Source organism: Elephantulus edwardii, unplaced genomic scaffold, assembly GCF_000299155.1.
Source record: "Elephantulus edwardii isolate Elephantulus edwardi_28Jun2011 unplaced genomic scaffold, EleEdw1.0 scaffold00516, whole genome shotgun sequence".
NCBI classification, from domain to species: Eukaryota; Metazoa; Chordata; class Mammalia; order Macroscelidea; family Macroscelididae; genus Elephantulus; species Elephantulus edwardii.
In genome coordinates, this window is record NW_006400266.1 from 463,106 (window position 1) to 481,382 (window position 18,277).

The following is an 18,277-nucleotide window of genomic DNA, read 5'->3' on the forward strand; positions in this document are numbered from 1 at the left end:
TTCTGAAATAATTTATGTAGAATTGGTAACAGTTCTTTAAATGTTTTATAAAATTCACTTGTAAAACCATCTGGTCCAGGGCTTTTCTTAGTTGGAAAGGATGACACGGAATTTCGTGAAGCGTTCCATATTTTAGTATATGTGCTGCTGAAATGAGCACAACTATTATTAAATTTGATATTCGGCTTCCCTCAATATATAATCTATATCTATATCTATGTTTCCTTGCACAAATTGGTGTGCACATCTATGGCTGCATCTGTTAGTTGATACATGTTAACTGATAATCCATTGATTCCTAGGGCCTTAATTTTTTCTCTCTCTTTTTTTAAAATTTTTATTTGGAAAAACATATTGGGGGTACAAGGAGGTGAGGGTTGGGGAGAAGGGTGAGGATGGGCAGTTATGCAGTTGCAGAGCTGCAAAGTTGGGCCTTAATTTTTGTCAATGCTTTCAGTGTATCTTGAACTTCTTCCTTCATTACCATTGATTCTTGTTCAAATAGCACTTCTTGAAATATTTGAGTGTGTACCAATTCATTTTTAGTCCATTAACTCTATATATTCCTTCCATCTTCGTTTGATGCCTTCTGGATCATTCAAGATTGTGCACATAGCAACTCTCATCATCACAACTTGTGGCATGAATTTTTTTTCAATTCTTTCAAATTTAAAAATGCTGGCTGGGTTCTTTCCTTTTTATTCTCCAACTTCAGCTCTTTGCACATTCAGTGATAACAAGGAATGTCATTGCGAATGTCAGATGGATCCTGGCTAAAAGCAAATACCAAAAGAATGTATATTTGGGCTTTATTGACTATACAGAAACATCTGACTTTGTGAATCTTAACTAATTATGGCTAACATTGAGAAGAATGGGAATATCAGAACACTTAATTGTGCTCATATGAAACCTATACCTAGACCAAGAGGCTGTCATGTAAATAGAGCAAGCGAACACTGTTGTTGTTTTTGTTGTTATTATTGTAGTTAGGTGCTGTCAAGTTGAGTACGACTCATAGTGACCTTATGAACAAAAGATCTGGAATCTGTTCTATCCTTCTCCATCCTCACACTTCCTGACACACAAGAGCCCATTGTAGTAGTCACCGTGTCAATCCATCTACTTGAGGGTCTTCTTCTCCTTTTCCTAACCTCCAACCTTCCCCAAATAATGTCCTTCTTCAAAGAATAGCCCCTCCTAGCAACATGCCCAAAATGTATGAGGTGAAGTCTCATCATTCCTGCCTCCAAACAATACTCCGGCTACACCCTCTCCAAGACATATCTGTTCGTTCTCTTGGCCATCCAGGTAATACTACATGGTTTTAAATGAAGAAAGTGTGTGTCAGAGTTGTAGCCTTAGTCTATACCAATATATATATGCTGATGAGAAAAGCTGGACTCTATGAAGAAGAATGGGGCATCAGGAGTAGAGGAAGATTCATCAATAAACTTCTTTGTGCAGATGACACAAACTTGCTTGCTGAAGGAGAGGAGGAATTGAAGTGCTTACATGCAGAAAATAAAAATCCTTCAATATGAATTGCATCTCAACATTAAGGAAACAGAACTTCTAACCACTGGGAAAATAGGACCCAGTCATGATAGATGGAGAAAAGATTGAAGATGTCAATGACTTCATCTTACTTGTATCCACAACTAATACACTTGGTAACAGCACTCAAGAGATCAGAAGATTTATTACCCAGGGAAAGTTTGTAGTCAGGGACCTCTCTAAATAATTGAGGAGCAATGATGTCAGCTTGAGGACTAAGGTGCATCCGATTCAGAACTTAGTCTTCTTCATCCTTTGTAATACGTCTGAGAGCTGGACAATGAATAAGAATGACAGAAGAAGAATTGATGCCTTTGACCTGGTGGTATGGGAGAAGTGTGCTGAATATCTCCTGGACTGCCAAAACAATAATCAGCTATGTCTTGGAGAAGGTGATCTTGGAGAGTGCTCCTTGGAGGCAGAGACGATAGAGATTTTTCTCACATACTTTGGACATGTAGTTGTTCTTACTGTTTGCTCTAATCTTGTATCCAACCCATAGCTGACCCTTCAAGTGGGTTTCAGAGGCAGTAAATTGCACATGAGGAGACTGCCCATCATTCTCCCATGGAGCAACTGGTGGATTCAAACCATGAGCTTTTGTGATTGCTGCATGGCTTCTTACCACAAGGCCACCAGAGCTCCCTTGTTGTATACTGTCATATTGGAACTGGCCCATTGCTGACACACCAGTGAGTTTTTAGAGACAGTAAATCTCAAGGGAGGAGATTGCCTATCCTCCCATGAAGCAGCTGGTGAACTCAAACTAATGCTTTTGGGATTACAGTGCTGATTCTTACCATTAGGCCACAAGAATTTCCTCCAGAATTCCCTAGAAGAAGCTTTTCCTTGGAAAGGTACATCATGCTTGGAAAGATGAAGAAAAGGTTAAAGAGAGGATAATCCTCAAGCAGATGAATTGACACAGTGACTGCAGCAATAGGTGTGAGTAGGCCAAAGATTGTGAAGATGGTACAAGACAGGATGGGGTTCAGATCTGCTGTTTATGAGTCGTTCATGACTCGACAGCACCCACCACCAGCACCAACAGCATATATATGTTGAGAATTTGTCATCATTCTTTAATATTGCATTATACTTCATTGTGTGCATTTACCATAGTTTATTTATTCGTGTATCTTTTGATTGTAATTTGGGTTGTTTCCACCTCTTTTCTATTGTAAATAATGCTTTAATGAACATGGTGTGCAAATGTCTGTCCCTATTGCATCTTGTATGTGTTTACAATCTATATCTAGTAGTAGGTTTGTGAGATCAAATAATATTTCTTTTTCCATCTTTTTAAGAAAGCCTAAACTGCTTTCCATAATGGTTGCACAATTTTACATTCCCACTAACAGTGTATAAGAGTTCCAATCTCCCCACATCCTTGCTATAGTTTGTTGTGTACTGTTTTATTGAGCTTTGCTATTGTGGATTGGATAAGAGGCTATCTCATTCATCTTTTGATTTACATCTAAGAAACCCAGGGAGCTCTGGTAGTGGTAAGATGTTACATGCAATCTAAAAGGCACATGGTTCAAATCCATCAGATGCTGTATGGGAGAAGGATGGGGAATCTCCTCCTGCCTCTGAACATTGGACTGCCTCTGATAACCGGCTGAAGGGTTAGTTATGGGCCCGTTCTGACTAGATGGCACACAATAACAATAACAATAACAATAACAATAACAATAACAATAACAATAACAATAACAAAAGAAACCCAGGGAGTTCTGGTGGTTTGGCGTTAAAGAGTTACACTGCCAATCCAAAGGTAAGTAGTTGGAATCCACCAGCTGCTCCCTGGGTGGAAGATGGGTAAGCTCACCCCATATGCAGTTTTACAGCCTCTGAAAACCCACTGGAGCTTCAGCTATGAATTATTTCTGACTCAATGGCACATAACAACAATAAATCATAGTATTTCAATTTCCTCATATGTACATGAAATTTGGACAATGAATAAGAACGACTGAAGAAAAACTGACATCTTTGAATTCTGATGTTGGCAAAGAATATTGAAGGTGGTACATGTTAACAAAAAAAGAATAAATGTTTTGTGAGAAGTACAATTGGAAAGTTCTTTAGAAGTGAGTGTAGTTAGATTTCTTTTTTCTCTCATACTTTAGGTGTGTCATCAGGAAGGGCCACGTGTTGTAGTGAGTCAGTGAGAAGGAAGAAGAGCTTCAAGAACATAGATTGAAACAGTGGTTGCAACAGTGGGTTAAAGTGCAGCAGTGATTATGAGGATAGCGCAGTATCAGGCAAAGCTTACTTATTTCTGTTGTACATAATGTTGATATAGGTGGGAGAGGGCTTGCTGGCACCTAACTACAGCATCCCTTACCCATCCTTTCCTTGATTCCCCAATAAGAATGCTATATACCTTACTTGTTTCATTAGCAAACTGTCCAATTATTTTGATGTACCACAAACGTGTTCTTATCCAATCTCTTGGTGGGAATTACAAAAGTATCAGTAAAAGGACATATAAAAAATTAATTATTCTATGGTGAAAAAACATTGTCTTTGTCCATTAATTATAGTATTAGTTATATATTTTACATAGATGTCCTTTATTAGATTGAGGAATTCTTTTAATCCTAGTTGGCTGAGAGAGTTTTTGAAGTGACAAATGAATATTGAATTATTCATATATTTTGGGTTTAGTTTTTTTTGCACATATTTGTACATATTTAAAAAAATTCTGTTAATGTATTACAAGAATTGATTTGTCAATGTTAAAATGTATTTCAAATTCAGGTCATCCATTGTATAGCATCCATTTTACACATTAAATTATGATTTGGTGGTATTTTTTTTAAATTTTTTAAATTATTTTGTTATTTTTGTGTGCGTGTACCATCAAATCAGATCTGACTGGTACAGGAGGAGATTGTCCCTCCTTCCCCAGCAGAGCATCTGGTGGATTCGAACCGTGCACCTCTGGGATTGTAGTTGCAGCTCTTTGCCACTAGGCCATCAGAGCTCCCCTGATTTGCTGGTATTTTTAAAACAAATGTTGTCCCTATACTCATGGGGGTTATTGATCTATAGTTGTCTTTACTGGTTTCTCTTTGTCTGCTTTTAGTATCAAAGTAATACTAACCACACAACATTAATTGAAAAACTTATTCTTTTCAATAGTGAATTTGTACAGCATCAATTACATTTATTTGTTTGGCAAAATTCAGAAGTTAAGTCATATGAGCCTAACGTAGGTTTGTTTGTTTGTTTTGTGGGAAGGTTTTGAGTAATGAATTTAAGTTTTTTTACAGACATTAGGCTATTTGGAGAGTCTATTCTTTATTATTTTTTGTAAATGGTGTTTATCAGTGGCCATTTAAGTTAATTCTTGTAAGGGTGGAGGGACAGTGCAGGACAGGAAAACCCTGGGTGAGATGAATTAATACGATAACTGGGGCAATGGGAGTACGTGTGTCAGAGTCAGTGAGACTAGCTCAGGATGGAGTAGGGTTCAGGGCGCTTGTACCCAGGGTTGCTATGAGTCACAGGTGACTTGACAGCACATAACAACATATGAGAAAGTTGTCCATAATGTAAAAAAAAAAGTCTCCTGTGAATGTTGATATTCTTAATCTTCATTTTATGTCCTTAATGCTCTGAAATGTCTAGAAAACATTTTTTAAAGTGACTTTTGGCGAGCTCTGGTGGCCTAGTGGTAGGAAACTGCACCTGCAATCCCAGAGGTGTGCGGTTCAAATCCACCAGATGCTTTGCAGAAGAAGGAGGAACAATCACCACCTGTACCAGTCAGATCCAATTTTACGGTACACACATAAAAAGAATAAATAAATAAATAATTTATAAAAAGTTACTTTTGCAGAAAAGAAAAATATATTAACTACATCCTCTTGAAATTAGCAAATTTACTGAAAAGTGTTTTAGATAAGGATGTATATGTACTGAGAAAGCTTTTATTCTCCTGGAATCCAGGCATTTAAAATTTTAAAAAGCTTTTAATTATTATACTAGTTTATTTACAAAATTTGAAAACACGAATAAATTGTTTTCCAGAACAGATACTTTCAGTTTCTCTCACCCTCCAAATCAAATTGTACAACTCCATGATTAATCCCCCCCATACATCCTCATTCTTCTGCTTCCACCCTCCCTCCCATTCTTGTACTCATTCTATAATAATGGTTTTATATCATATTTGTCCTTGTATGACTGAGTTAGTTCACTCAGCATAATGCTCTCCAGTCCCTCCCAAGTTAGGTAATAATTTACAAAATAATTGCTCCTGCCTGCTGTATAGTATTCTGTTGTGTGAACGAACCATAATTTTTCCAATCCATTCATTTGTGGTTGGACATTTGGCTGTTTCCATGTTCTTGTGATGGTGAATAATGTTGCTATGAACATTGGTGTACATGTCTCCGCTTTTGCCCCAGTTCTCATTTTCTCAGGCTATATTCCAAGTAGTGGAATAGCTGGGTGAAATCCACATTTTTAAGAGTCAAATCAACATCATGAAAACAAAATTCCTCACTACCAGGCCAATAGACAACATCATGATAGATGGAAATAAGATTGACGATGTCAGTGCTCTCTTCATTTTACTTGGATCCACAATCAACAGCTATGGTATCAGCAACTAGAAAATCAAAATATGAGTCACATAGGGAAAATCTGTTGCTAAGGACTTCTCCAGAGTATGAAAGAGCAATGATGTCAACTTAAACACTATGGTGCTCCTGATTTAAGCCATGGTCTTCTCAATTGCTTACTATGCATCTGAAAGTTGGACAATGACTAAGGATGACAGAAGAATAAGAATAATTGAAGCCTTTGAGTTATGGTGCTGCAGGAGAATATTGATATCCCATGGACTTCCAAGAGAACAAACAGTCCTGTATCAGAGATAGTGAAGCCAAGGTGCTCCTTGGAGGTCAGGATGGTAACACTCAGCCTCACATCCTTTGGGCACATTGTTAGGAGAAGCCAGTCCTTGAAGAAAGACATCATGCTAGTAGAGGTGGAGGGATGCGTGAATGAGAGGAAAACTTACAAGATAGATTGACAAGATGCCTTTAACGATTGATTCAAATGAGGTTGGAGGTGGTGGGGATAACACAGGCCAGGCCAGATTTAAGATCCATTGTTCATAGGGGTAGCTATGAATCACAGCTGACTCAAAGGAACATAACAACATGTAGTCAACATATAGGCAAAAAACCAAGGCCTCAGGAATTGACAGCTTATCAATTGACAAATTTCAACAAAACAGATGCTGCCCTGGACACGCTTACCAAGTTGTGCCAAGAAATCTGGAGGACAACCATTTGGTCAACTGACTGAGAAAGAGTCATATTCTCATTTCAAAAAGGTGACACAGCAGAGTGTGGTGATTATCAAACAATATTACTAATATAACATGCAACCAAGATTCTGCTGAAAAGTATTCAAGAACAACGGGAACAGCACATCAACAGAGAATGGCCAGACATGCAGGCCATCATACTAGGGATATTATAGGTAAGGTTAGATGGATCTTGGCTGAAAGTAGAGAATACCAGGGGAATGTCTGTGTTTCATTGACTATGCAAAGGCATTTGACTGTGTGGATCACAACAAACTGTGGCTAACTCTGAGAAGAATGGGGATCCCAGAACACTTAATTGTGCTTATGTGACACCTGTACTTGTACCAGGAGGCAGTCAGCAGAACAGAGCAAGGAAACACTAAATGGTTGAAAATCAGGAATCTCCATGTATTTTCAACTATATGCAAAACAGATTATCAGGAGTTTGTGTTTTATGATGAGGAATGTGGCATCAGGATTTGAGGAAGGGTCATCAACAACCTGAGTTATGAACATAAAACAGCCTTGCTTGCTGAAACTGAGGAGCACTTGTGGCATTTGCTGCAGAAGGTCAAGGACTGTAGCCTTCAATATGGATTGAAGCTCTACATCAAGAAAACAAAGATTTTTCACTACTAGGCCAATTGGCAGTATCATGATAGATGGTGAAGAGATTAAGATTATTAGTAGTTTTCGTTTGCTTGGCTCCACCATCAACACTCTTGGAATCAGCAGCCAGGAAATCAAAAGACAAATTACACTGTGGGAAAATCTGATGTCAGGGACCTCTTCTGAATACTGAGGAGCAACAATGTCAGTCTAGAGACTAAGGTTTGCCTGATCCAGGCCATTCACTATTACTTGCTATGCATCAGAAAGCTGTACAGTGACTAAGGATGACAGAAGAATTGATGCCTTTGAGCTCCAGTGCTGGATAAGAGTATTGAATATACTATGGACTGCAAGGAGAACAAACAGGTTCTTCCTGGAGAGGATGAAACCAGGCTTCTCCTTGGAGGTAGAGATTTTGAAGCTCCATATGACATACGCTGAGCACCTTGCAAGGAGAGACCAGTCCTTTGAGAAGGGCATCATGCTTGGAAGGGTGGAGGGACAGAGCAAGAGAGGAAGACCCAGGATTAGATGGATTGATTCAGTGACTAGGGTAATGAGGGTAGGTTTGTCAGAGACAATAAAGTTGGCTCAGGATAGAGCAGGGTTCAAAGCTGTTATACATAGGGTCACTATGAGTCATAAGTGACTAGATGACACATAACAAAAATAGTAAATAATTACAGATGACAGAAGAATTGATGTCTTTGACTTGTGGTGCTGGAGAAGAGTATTGAACATAACATGGACTTTCATGAGAACAAATAGATCTATCTTGGTGAGGGTGAAACCAAGTTTATCCTTGAAGGCAAGGAGTTTGAAGCTCCATCTCACATACTCTGGGAACATGAGCAGGAGTGACCAGTACTTGGAGAAGGACTTCATACTTGGAAGGTTGGAGGCAGAGCAGAGGAGAGGGAGACCCTCGATGACTTTTGTTGAAGGTTCAACTTGGAAACTCTGAGCATCTGCATCCATTAGCATCTTCCAGTCTAAATCAAGCCATCATGTTATAGCAGTCAACCCTCATTCTCATGGATAATCTTCTTTTCATCTGTTTGGGTTCTGGTCTACTCATCCCCAGGAATCTATGGCTAGGTATAAATGGGCACCAGCTGCAAGTTCAAAAGTCCAAAGCTGTCTTTGCATTTCTGTTCCCTTGGTCTCCCTGAGCCCTAGTCTCCACGTGGGGCCAAATCCAATCAACAGGCCAGGGGTCCTTAGGACTTCCTGGTCGTGAGTGTGGAAACTACAGAACAATATCATTGATTTCACATGCAAGCAAGATTCTACTGAAGATCATCCAAAAACGACTGGAACAGTACATCAGCAGAGAACTGCCAGAAGTCCAGGCTGGGTTTATAAGGGGTCGTGGTACTAGGGATATTGTTGCTGATGCTAGATGGATCTTAGCTGAAAGCAGAGAATACCAGAAGAATGTCTATCTGTGTTTCATTGATTATGCAAAGGCATTTGACTGTGTGGATCATAACAAACTGTGGCTGACTCTGAGAAGAATGGGAATCCCAGAACATTTAATCGTACTAATGCAAAACCTATACTTGGACCAAGAGGCAGTTGTCAGAACAGAGCAGGGTAACACTGCATGGTTCAAAATTGGGAAGGGTGTACGCCAGGGATGTGTCCTGTCTCCATACCTTTTCAACCTGTATGCAGAGCAGATTATCTGAGAGGCTGGGCTCTATGAGGAGAAGTGTGGCATTAGGATTGGTGGAAGATCTATTAACAATCTGCATTATGCAGATGACACAATCCTGCTAGCCGAAACTGAGGAGGACCTCATGCACTTGCTGCAGAGGGTCAAGGACTGCAGCCTTCAGTATGGACTGAGGCTCAATGTCAAGAAGGCAAAGATTCTCACAACTGGACCAATTGGTAGCATCAGGATGGATGGCTTAGAGATTGAGATTGTTCATAGCTTCAGTTTGTTCAGCTCCATGGTCAACACTCTTGGCACCAACAGCCAGGAAATAAAAAAAACGTATTGCGATGGGAAAGTCTGCTGTTAGGGACCTCTCTAAAGTACTCGAGAGCAACAGTGTCTCTCTGGAGACTAATCTGCACCTGATACAGGCCATGGTCTGTGCAATCACTTGTTATGCATCAGACAGCTGGACAATGACTAGGGAGGACAGGAGGAGAATTGATGCCTTTGAGCTGTGGTGCTGGAGAAGAGTATTGAATGTTCCCTGGACTGCCAAGAAAACAAACAGATTCATTCTGGAGAGGGTTAAACCAGGCTACTCCTTGGAGGCAAGGATACTGGTGCTTCGTCTGACATACTTTGGACATGTTGTAAGGAGAGACAGGTCCTTGGAGAGGGACATCATGCTTGGTAGGGTGGAGGGACAGCACAGGAGGGGAAGACCCTCTATGAGGTGGATAGATTCAGTGACTGGGGTAATCGGGATGGGTGTGTCGGAGACGGTGAGGTTGGCACAGGATAGAGCAGGGTTTAGGGCTGTTGGACATAGGGTCGCTATGAGTCGCAAACAACTGGACGGTACATAAAAACAACAACAAATGGGAAGCATTGAAGGAACATGTCCAAGCTTAGTCTATTTCTCCATTACTGTATTCTTCCCACTTCTACTCCTGTGAATCCAAGTGATCCCAAAGAGTGGGAATTGGAGTGGCTGGAGTCAACCTCAAGTCTTGGAGGTGGGGTTTGATGAGCAGAGTACAGGCATAATTTAAATGTTTAGAGTCTGTAGTTAAAATTCAGCATGTCTACATCTGGATCATATATTTCCAACTGTAGGTATCCAGTTTGGGATTACCAACCGTCTGGTAATTTTTCTGCCAGAAAACGTGGAAGAAACATGCTAGAGAAACACTAAAACGTTAACTCGTGGAAGAATAAAGCACACAAGGTTTCAAGATCCATCCTTCCCAGGTCACCGTGAACAAGTGTCATGGGCAAGATGGCGTTTTCCCTTAATAGCCTTTTGGGAAAGGAATACTAATAATCAAGTCACGCTAAAAGGTGTCTTTGCCAATATTCAAGATGGTGTAATGGCACCGCTTCCAGTTTTCAGTATGGCCTCCCTATCCGCAGCTCTGAAAAGGTTAAACTCTAGACGCGCGTAAATCCTCAAGGAAGTGACGTAACCGGAAGTTGTCGCGCACCGCACCTTTTTGCCCCCGTCGCCTGCCCCCGGTCTACGCACCGCCCCCAGTGGCAGAAAGCTGAGCCAAGATGGCTGCCGAGTCGGAGTATGAGTCTGTCCTGTGTGTGAAGCCGGATGTCAGTGTCTACCGGATTCCGCCCCGGGCCTCCAATCGCGGCTACAGGTAACAGCTTTGAGCCACTGCCTTACACCTACACTGCGCTGCGGATGACAGGTTCCTCTACATGCTGGAGACACGCTACCCATACCTATCTTCTGCCACCTTTGAGTTGTCATCCTGCTGGCCACCCTGTTTGGGTCGTCATTGTCTGGTCCCCAAGCCCTCTGCTCTTCTGGATAGTCATCATCGTTGTGTTTGCTGCATGTTTTATTATCATCTAGTTTCCTCCCACAGCGCACTGCTCCCTGACACCCTCCCCCGTCACTCTTCTTTCTTAGTCACATCTAACCTTGCCTGTTCACTATTCTCTGCGCCCTTCAGCTTGTCATCCTCATCACACGCACACACTCACTCTTTCAGCTTGTCATCCTCGTCACACACACGCAGACACGCTCACTTACTATGTCTTTCTCCCCCAATGCCCCAGGTTCTCTTGTAGATAATCTTTGTATTGCTGACCTCTCTCTTCATAATAGAATTTTTTTTGTACTGTTAACTGTTAGTCTTGTCACCAAGTGTTACCTACCATCGGGTTTTTCCTTCATTTCCTACAGTGGACAAAGATTATAAAACTGATTTTTCCAATGGTTGTTCATTATTTTTTATCATAATATTGTGATGAATATTCTATATAGCATTGCCTTCCAGAGTTAACGTAGCATTTTTTTTTCAGTAGGGCTTAACTAAGTACCTTGTAGTCTAGCGACTGTGTGTGTTGCCTGAGGGTGCTATATGATGTCATGGACTTGAAAGATTACTCACGGGGTGACATGTTAAAAGATCATGGATATGAGCACTTAGGCACTTAACCTGCTGTATTGATTTTAGACCTCTCTCCCAGCCTCAGCTTTCTCTTTTGTAAAACAGTGGAAAAACAAAACAAATTAATGATAACAAAACAAGTGCTACTTATATGTACCTCACAGGGCTTGTTTTGTTTTGTTTGGCTTTTTTTTTTTTTAAGGTTAAATGAGATTATGAAATGGATGTTAAAGAATTTGGACAATTTAGCAATATATAAGGTAGAAGATTCAGTCCTTACACTTCTCTAATCCAAGTCTCCATCATGATTTCCCTCTTGGAAAGAATATTTTATTACCTTGCTTGTAAAGTTATATTACTTGTTATATTAATTTCATTACATTACCTTGGCTGAAAAGTTATAGTTTCCTTATGTTTCTTATTTTGTCTCCTTATCAGGAGGTTCATACATCATAAATCGATACCTTTGTGCTTCCTACCCTGTGTAACTAGACTATGTGGGATGCACTTTTTGGCAGAGATTTAGTTCTGCTTTTAAGAAGCTTTCAGTCAGAGTTCAGTTACTATCAATAAGAATCTGTGTGCTTTTTAAAAAATTTTTTTTAGTCACAGACATTACATAAAGATATGACTCACCTTAGACATCATCTTTTTTTGGAAGCCCTCCCTGACCTTTCAGTTATGGCTTGAATGCTGTAACTGTGTGCTTCAACATCCTGTGCTCTTCTCTCTCATATTGCAATCCATTTTCTGTTGTCATTGATTGCTTTGTTATCTCTTTCTCTGGACTAGAATGTAAATGACTTAAAAGTCTTTTGAAATTTATATTCTTCACTTCTTGTGCAGAAGTGTGCACTTGGTAATGTTGTTGTGGTTGTTATTGTTATATGCCAGTTGATTTGACTACGACTCATAGTGACCCTATGCACAGTACCCTGAGCCAATCTTACTGTCTCTGACACACCTACCCTTATGATTCCAGTTATTGTGTCAATCCAACATGTCTGGGATCTTCCTCTCCTGCGCTGTCCCTCAACTCTTCCAAGTATGATATCCTTCTTCAAAGACTTGTCTCTCCAACCTACATCCCCAAAGTATGAGACTGAGACTCAAAATCCTTGTCTCCAAGGAGCAGCTTGGTTTCACCTTCTTCAGAGCAGATCTTTTTGTTCCCTTGGTAGTCCATGGTAGGTTCAATACTCTTTTCCAGCACCACAATTCAAAGGTATCAATTCTTCATTCCTCCTTGGTCATTGTCCAGCTCTCTGATGAATAGCAAGTAATTGCAAAGACCATGGCCTTTGTGAACCTTAGTCTCTAGACTGACATCCTTGTTAAGTGAAGGAAAAAAAATTAGTACATTATACAAAGTAACCTAATTGTATTTGTTGGCATTAGTGGAATTATAAAAAAAAACCAAAACAAACCAAACAAACCCAACCAATTAGAATAGGTTATGACTTCCAGTCTTAGGAGTTAATACTTTGTAAAGGATATGGCTAATGCATCTCTCTATATTATATATATAGTTTAGCAATAATTTTTTCACTCATCTTTTTTTTCTACTAGGTTACCTACAGCCTTCCCCCCCCCCATTCCACTTCACTGTGCTGATCTAGCAAACACATTCTTTAATTTCATCTTTTATATTTTTTCTTTTGTTATAGCAAAACAAGTGAAAAAGGTTTAGAAAGACAATAAGACAGAGGCAAAGCTAGTGAAAGGTGGGCTGTGCAAAAGAGTTCAAGTGAAAATGAAAGAAGAGAGACAAGGTAGAAAGGACTCTCGGAAAGAAAAGGAAAAGGGGTCAAAGCAAACCTTACAGCATGTCAGAGAAAAGGAGAGGAAGAGTGAGAGACCTTGTACTTTACTCTTCCCCCCCTTATGCTTTGTTTTTCTTGCTTAATGCTTGTATTTTGTTTTCTTTCCTCAAGGAGTAATTTTTATCATTGATCATTCTTCTTCTAATTCATTGAGTGAAGAGAGCAGAACAAGGTTTAAATCTCAGTTCTGTCATTTACTTGGAGGATTACTTTTGGTAGATCACTAAACTCTTTTGAACTTTCATTTTCTTATCTATAAAAATGAAAATAATATTTGTCTTGCAAATGTCTCCCACTTAATGTTTATGACAATGAGCATGGTGTAGGCACTTGATAAATGCTACTTGCCTTTCTTTTTGTGTATGTAATCACAAAGCTGAACAATGACTAGGGATGATAGAAGAATTGATGCCTTTGAGCTGTGGTGCTGGAGAAGAGTATTGAATATACCATGGACTGTTAGGAGAAGAAACAGGTTCATCCTAGAGAGGGTGAGACCAGGCTGCTTCTTGGAGTCAAGGATTCTGAAGCTTTGTCTGACATATTTTGGACATGTTGCAAGGAGGGACCAGTCCTTGGAGAGGGATGTCATGCTTGGGAGGGTGGAGGGATAGCACAAGAGAGGAAGACTCTTGATGAGATGGATTGATTCAGTGACAGAGGTAATGGGGTAGGTAAGATTGGCACAGAATACAGGAGAGTTTAGGGCTATTGTACATAGGGTCACTATGAGTCACAGACAACGCAACGGCACATAACAACAACAGTCTTTCTTGTGTAGTTTACCAGAACCCATTTCACCTTGATTCTTTAGTCTGCTATTAAAGGATAAAGAGGGCTTTTTAGCAAGCACAAGAAATCCTTCCTTTGACTAGTCATTTATGAATGGGAATAAATAAATGTCTTTAATTTACCTAGGGTAGCCTCTTACAACCTAGTTTCAATGATAGGTTTCAGAACTATAAGAATGAAACTGTAGACTTATGAGAAACTTAGAAATGAATAGAAAATGGTTTCTTAATCTATATTGCTATTTAGTTTTGTTAATCATTAATCATTACTATCCTTCTTCCCTAGTTAGCTCAACATTAAACAATAGAATATTTTAATATAATGAAAAGAAGGTTTCAATTAGAGTTAGAAGGCCTGAGTTTGAATTTAATCATTATTACTTACTGTGTTATTGTCCTTTTATTCATTCAAAAAGATAGAGATGATGAAAAACTCCCTAACTACACCACATAAGACTTTAATTACATTTGAAATCAATCATTCTTATGATCATAATTGTAAGAATGACTTGTGTAGATGTATAAAGTATTAGCGTAAATAGAAGTTGATGGGTCATTTTAGAAAATTGCTAGAAGACAAGAAGAACTAAGAGTTCTGAGGAATGGAATCTAGATTGAGGTAAATTTTAGGGTAGAAGAACTAGGGCCACAGCTGAGGAAAACTGCTACCATGGCTATTTATTCCTTTTCTGATTAAGTGTTGAGCAATAGACACAAAGATAGGTAAGACAAGGAACTGGTCCAAAGAGTCACATTAGTAGACTTTTGTTAATATTTTCAATCATGTTATCTATACTTCTCTCTTCTTATACTTACTTCTTCAATAGTCTATTAATGTTATTAGGTGGTGTTGATTCCACAGTGATTCATATCAACCCTGTGAACAACAGTCAAAACCTTGCCCTATCCTGTGCTATCCACAGTCTATTGATATGTCTGCCTATTTTTACTTTGCAGTCTTGATTAGCTCCTCTAAGTAACAGCTCGTTTTAGAAAAATGTCATAGAAAAGAGATCTCTAGAGCATTCTAATCTGGATCAAATTCTGGTACTTGAGGATCATGAGGGCAAAGCATCAAGAAGGAGGAGGCTGACAGGGATTTATGGACCTGGTTCAAGGTCTGTTCTCATTTTCTCCTTTTTACCCTTTGTTTACTATCTTGTTATATACTTTCTTCTTAAAATACATCCCATTGTTACCTTTTTAACCTTCAGATTTGTAGAGGATGAGTTATTAATCACTTCTAATTTGTGTTGCCCTTTCCATACCCAGGCAAAACAAAATTCACAAATGCGATGTTTTGTAAAATATGTCATATTTGAGTAATATCCTGAATTGTGTTCAAATTTGCTTGTAATAGATTATATCCACTTTTTTACTAACATAGACATTTACTTTTCTAGTTCAGAAATATTTTTTGAAATCCAGACTCCTATATTCAACTGATAACGTCAGTTATCTCTTGAGTATTTATCATATGTCTCAAACAACATATCCAAGTTGATTTGAACTTGCTTTGTGCACATACTCTGTCTTTTTAATCTCAGTTACTTTGAATGTCTTTCCTGAAGCTAAAAACCATGAATTTATCTCTGACTTCTTTATCTTTTTTATACCTTGCTTCTAGACCTTGAGAGAATCTTACTAACTCTACCTTAAACATACCCAGAATGTATCCATTTCTATGTTTTCAATTCTTCAAAACCACTGTCATCTCTTAGCTTACTGCAGTTGTCCCTAGATACGGTCTCCTTGCTTCAACTCTCATTTCCTAAACTCTTCTCCACAAAGCAACCCAAATTTATATTTCTAAATATAAGGGAGGTCATTTCACATCCCTGTTTAAAACCTGTAGTTGCACTCCTTTTATTCAGATTGAAAGCCAGTATTCTCCATTGGCCTATAGGGCCTTTGTTGTTGTTTTTGCTGTCTCACTGCCATTGTATTGGAACTGACAAATAGTGGACCACCACATGGTTTCCATTGTCATAAATCACATAGGAGGAGATTGTACATCTTTCTCCTGAAGAGCTGCTGGTGGTTTTGAACCACTAGAGACACTTGGGCCTTGAGTTGGCAGCCCAACTCCCTAAGGGCTACTGAGTTGTTTCAGGTGGTACTGGTTCTGATTTATAGTGACTCTTATAGTGACCAATTTATTTTAGGTCATATTTGTTCTGACTTATATTGACTGTATAGACTGCTATGAAAACAAACAGGTTCATCCTGGAGAGGGTTAAACTAGGCTGCTCCTTAGAGGCAAGGATTCTGAGGCTTCATCTGACATACTTTGGACATGTTGTAAGGAGGGACCAGTCCTTGGAGAGGGACATCATGCTTGGGAGGGTGGAAGGACAGCACAGGAGAGGAAGACCCACCCTGAGGTGTATTGATTCAGTGTCTGGGGTAATGGGGTTAGGTGTGTGGGAGAAAGTGAGATAGTAACAGAGTAGAGTAGGGTTTAGGATTATTGTACATAGGATCGCTATGAATCACAGGTGACTCAATGGCACATTACAACACCACCACCAAATGCTGCAGAGGATCAAGGACTGCAGCCTTCAATCTGGATTACATCTCAACATAAAAAAAAACCCCAAAATTCCTCACAGTTTGGCCAATAGTCAACATCTTATGGATGGAGAAAAGATTGACATTGTCAGTGATTTAATCTTTTTTAGATCCGCCGTCCCTTGGTACTAACATCAGGAGATCTGGAAATGTATTGTTGTTGTTGTTATATGCCATCAAGATGCCTGCAACTCATAGTGACCCTTAGTACAACAGCCCTAAACTCTACTCTATCCTGTGTCAATCTCATTGTCTGTAACACACCTACCTCCACTACCCCTGTCACTGAATCAATCCATCTCATTGAGGGTCTTCTTCTCCTGTGCTGTCCCTTCACCCTCCCAAGCATGATGTCCCTCTCCAAGGACTGTTCCCTCCTTACAACATGTCCAAAGTATGTCAGATGAAACTTCAGAATGCTTGCCTCCAAGGAGCAGGCTGATTTCACCCTCTCCAGGACAAACCTATTTGTTCTCTTAGCAGTTCATGGTGTATTCAATACTCCAACACCACAGCTCAAAGGCATCATTTCTCCTCCTGCTTTCCCTAGTCATTGTCCAGCTCTTTGATAGCAAGTGATTGCAAAGACCATGGCCTGTATCAGCCACACACACCTTAGTCTCCAAACTGACCTCATTGCTCTTTAGTACTTTGGAGAGGTCTCTGACAGCAGACTTTCCCAGTGCCATTCATCTTTTAACTTTTTAGCTGCTGTTGCTGAGAGGGTTGATTGTGGAGTGAAGCAAAATAAAGCTGTTAACAATCTAAATCTCTTCACTATCATGATGTTGCCAATCAGCCCAGTGGTGAGAATCTTTGTTTCCTTGATATTGAGCGTCAATCCATATTGAAGGCTGCAGTCCTTGACCTTTTGCAGCAAATGTCACAAATCCTCCTCAGTTTCAACAAGCAGGGTTGCATTATCTGCAGATTGTTGATGAATTTTCCTCCAATCCTGATGCCACATTTCTCCTCATAAAGCCCAACATCTTGGATAATCTGTTCTGCATATAGATTGAAAAGGTATGGAGATAGGACAGATCCCTGGCATACACCCTTCCCAATTTTGAACCATGCAGTGTTTTCATGGTCAGTTCTGATGACTGCCTCATTTTCCAAGCATAGCATTGGGACAGTCTGCTGTCAGAGACCTCTCCAAAGTCCTGAAGAGCAGTGATGTCAAAGACTAAGGTGCACCTGATTGAAGCCATCAACTTTCCAGTAGTCTTCCCTGCTGTGCATCTGAGAGTTGAACAGCAGTGAGTAAGGATGACAGGGGAAGAATCAATGCCCTTTGACTTGAGATGTTGGAGAGGAGTACTGAATATCCCATGGGCTGCCAAAAGCATAAACAGATAAATCTTGGAGAAAGTGCAACCAGAGTGTTCCTCAAAGGCAAGGGTTGTTGTTATGTGCCGTCGAGTCGTTTGCGACTCACAGTGACCCTGTGTACAACAGCCCTAAACCCTGCTCTATTCTGTGCCAGTCTCACTGCCTCCAACACACCCATCCCGATT

At 39.8% G+C, this 18,277-nt stretch overlaps 1 protein-coding gene across 1 annotated transcript in view; it reads left to right on the forward strand.

Moving 5' to 3' along the window:
* The first annotated feature begins 10,721 nt into the window (after positions 1 to 10,721).
* The window catches only part of NECAP1 (NECAP endocytosis associated 1), a 16,618-nt gene continuing 9,062 nt past the window's right edge, over positions 10,722 to 18,277 (forward strand). Inside the window, 1 exon segment of the mRNA XM_006903731.1 lies at positions 10,722 to 10,816. Within this exon segment, the coding sequence (XP_006903793.1) occupies positions 10,722 to 10,816 (95 nt within the window).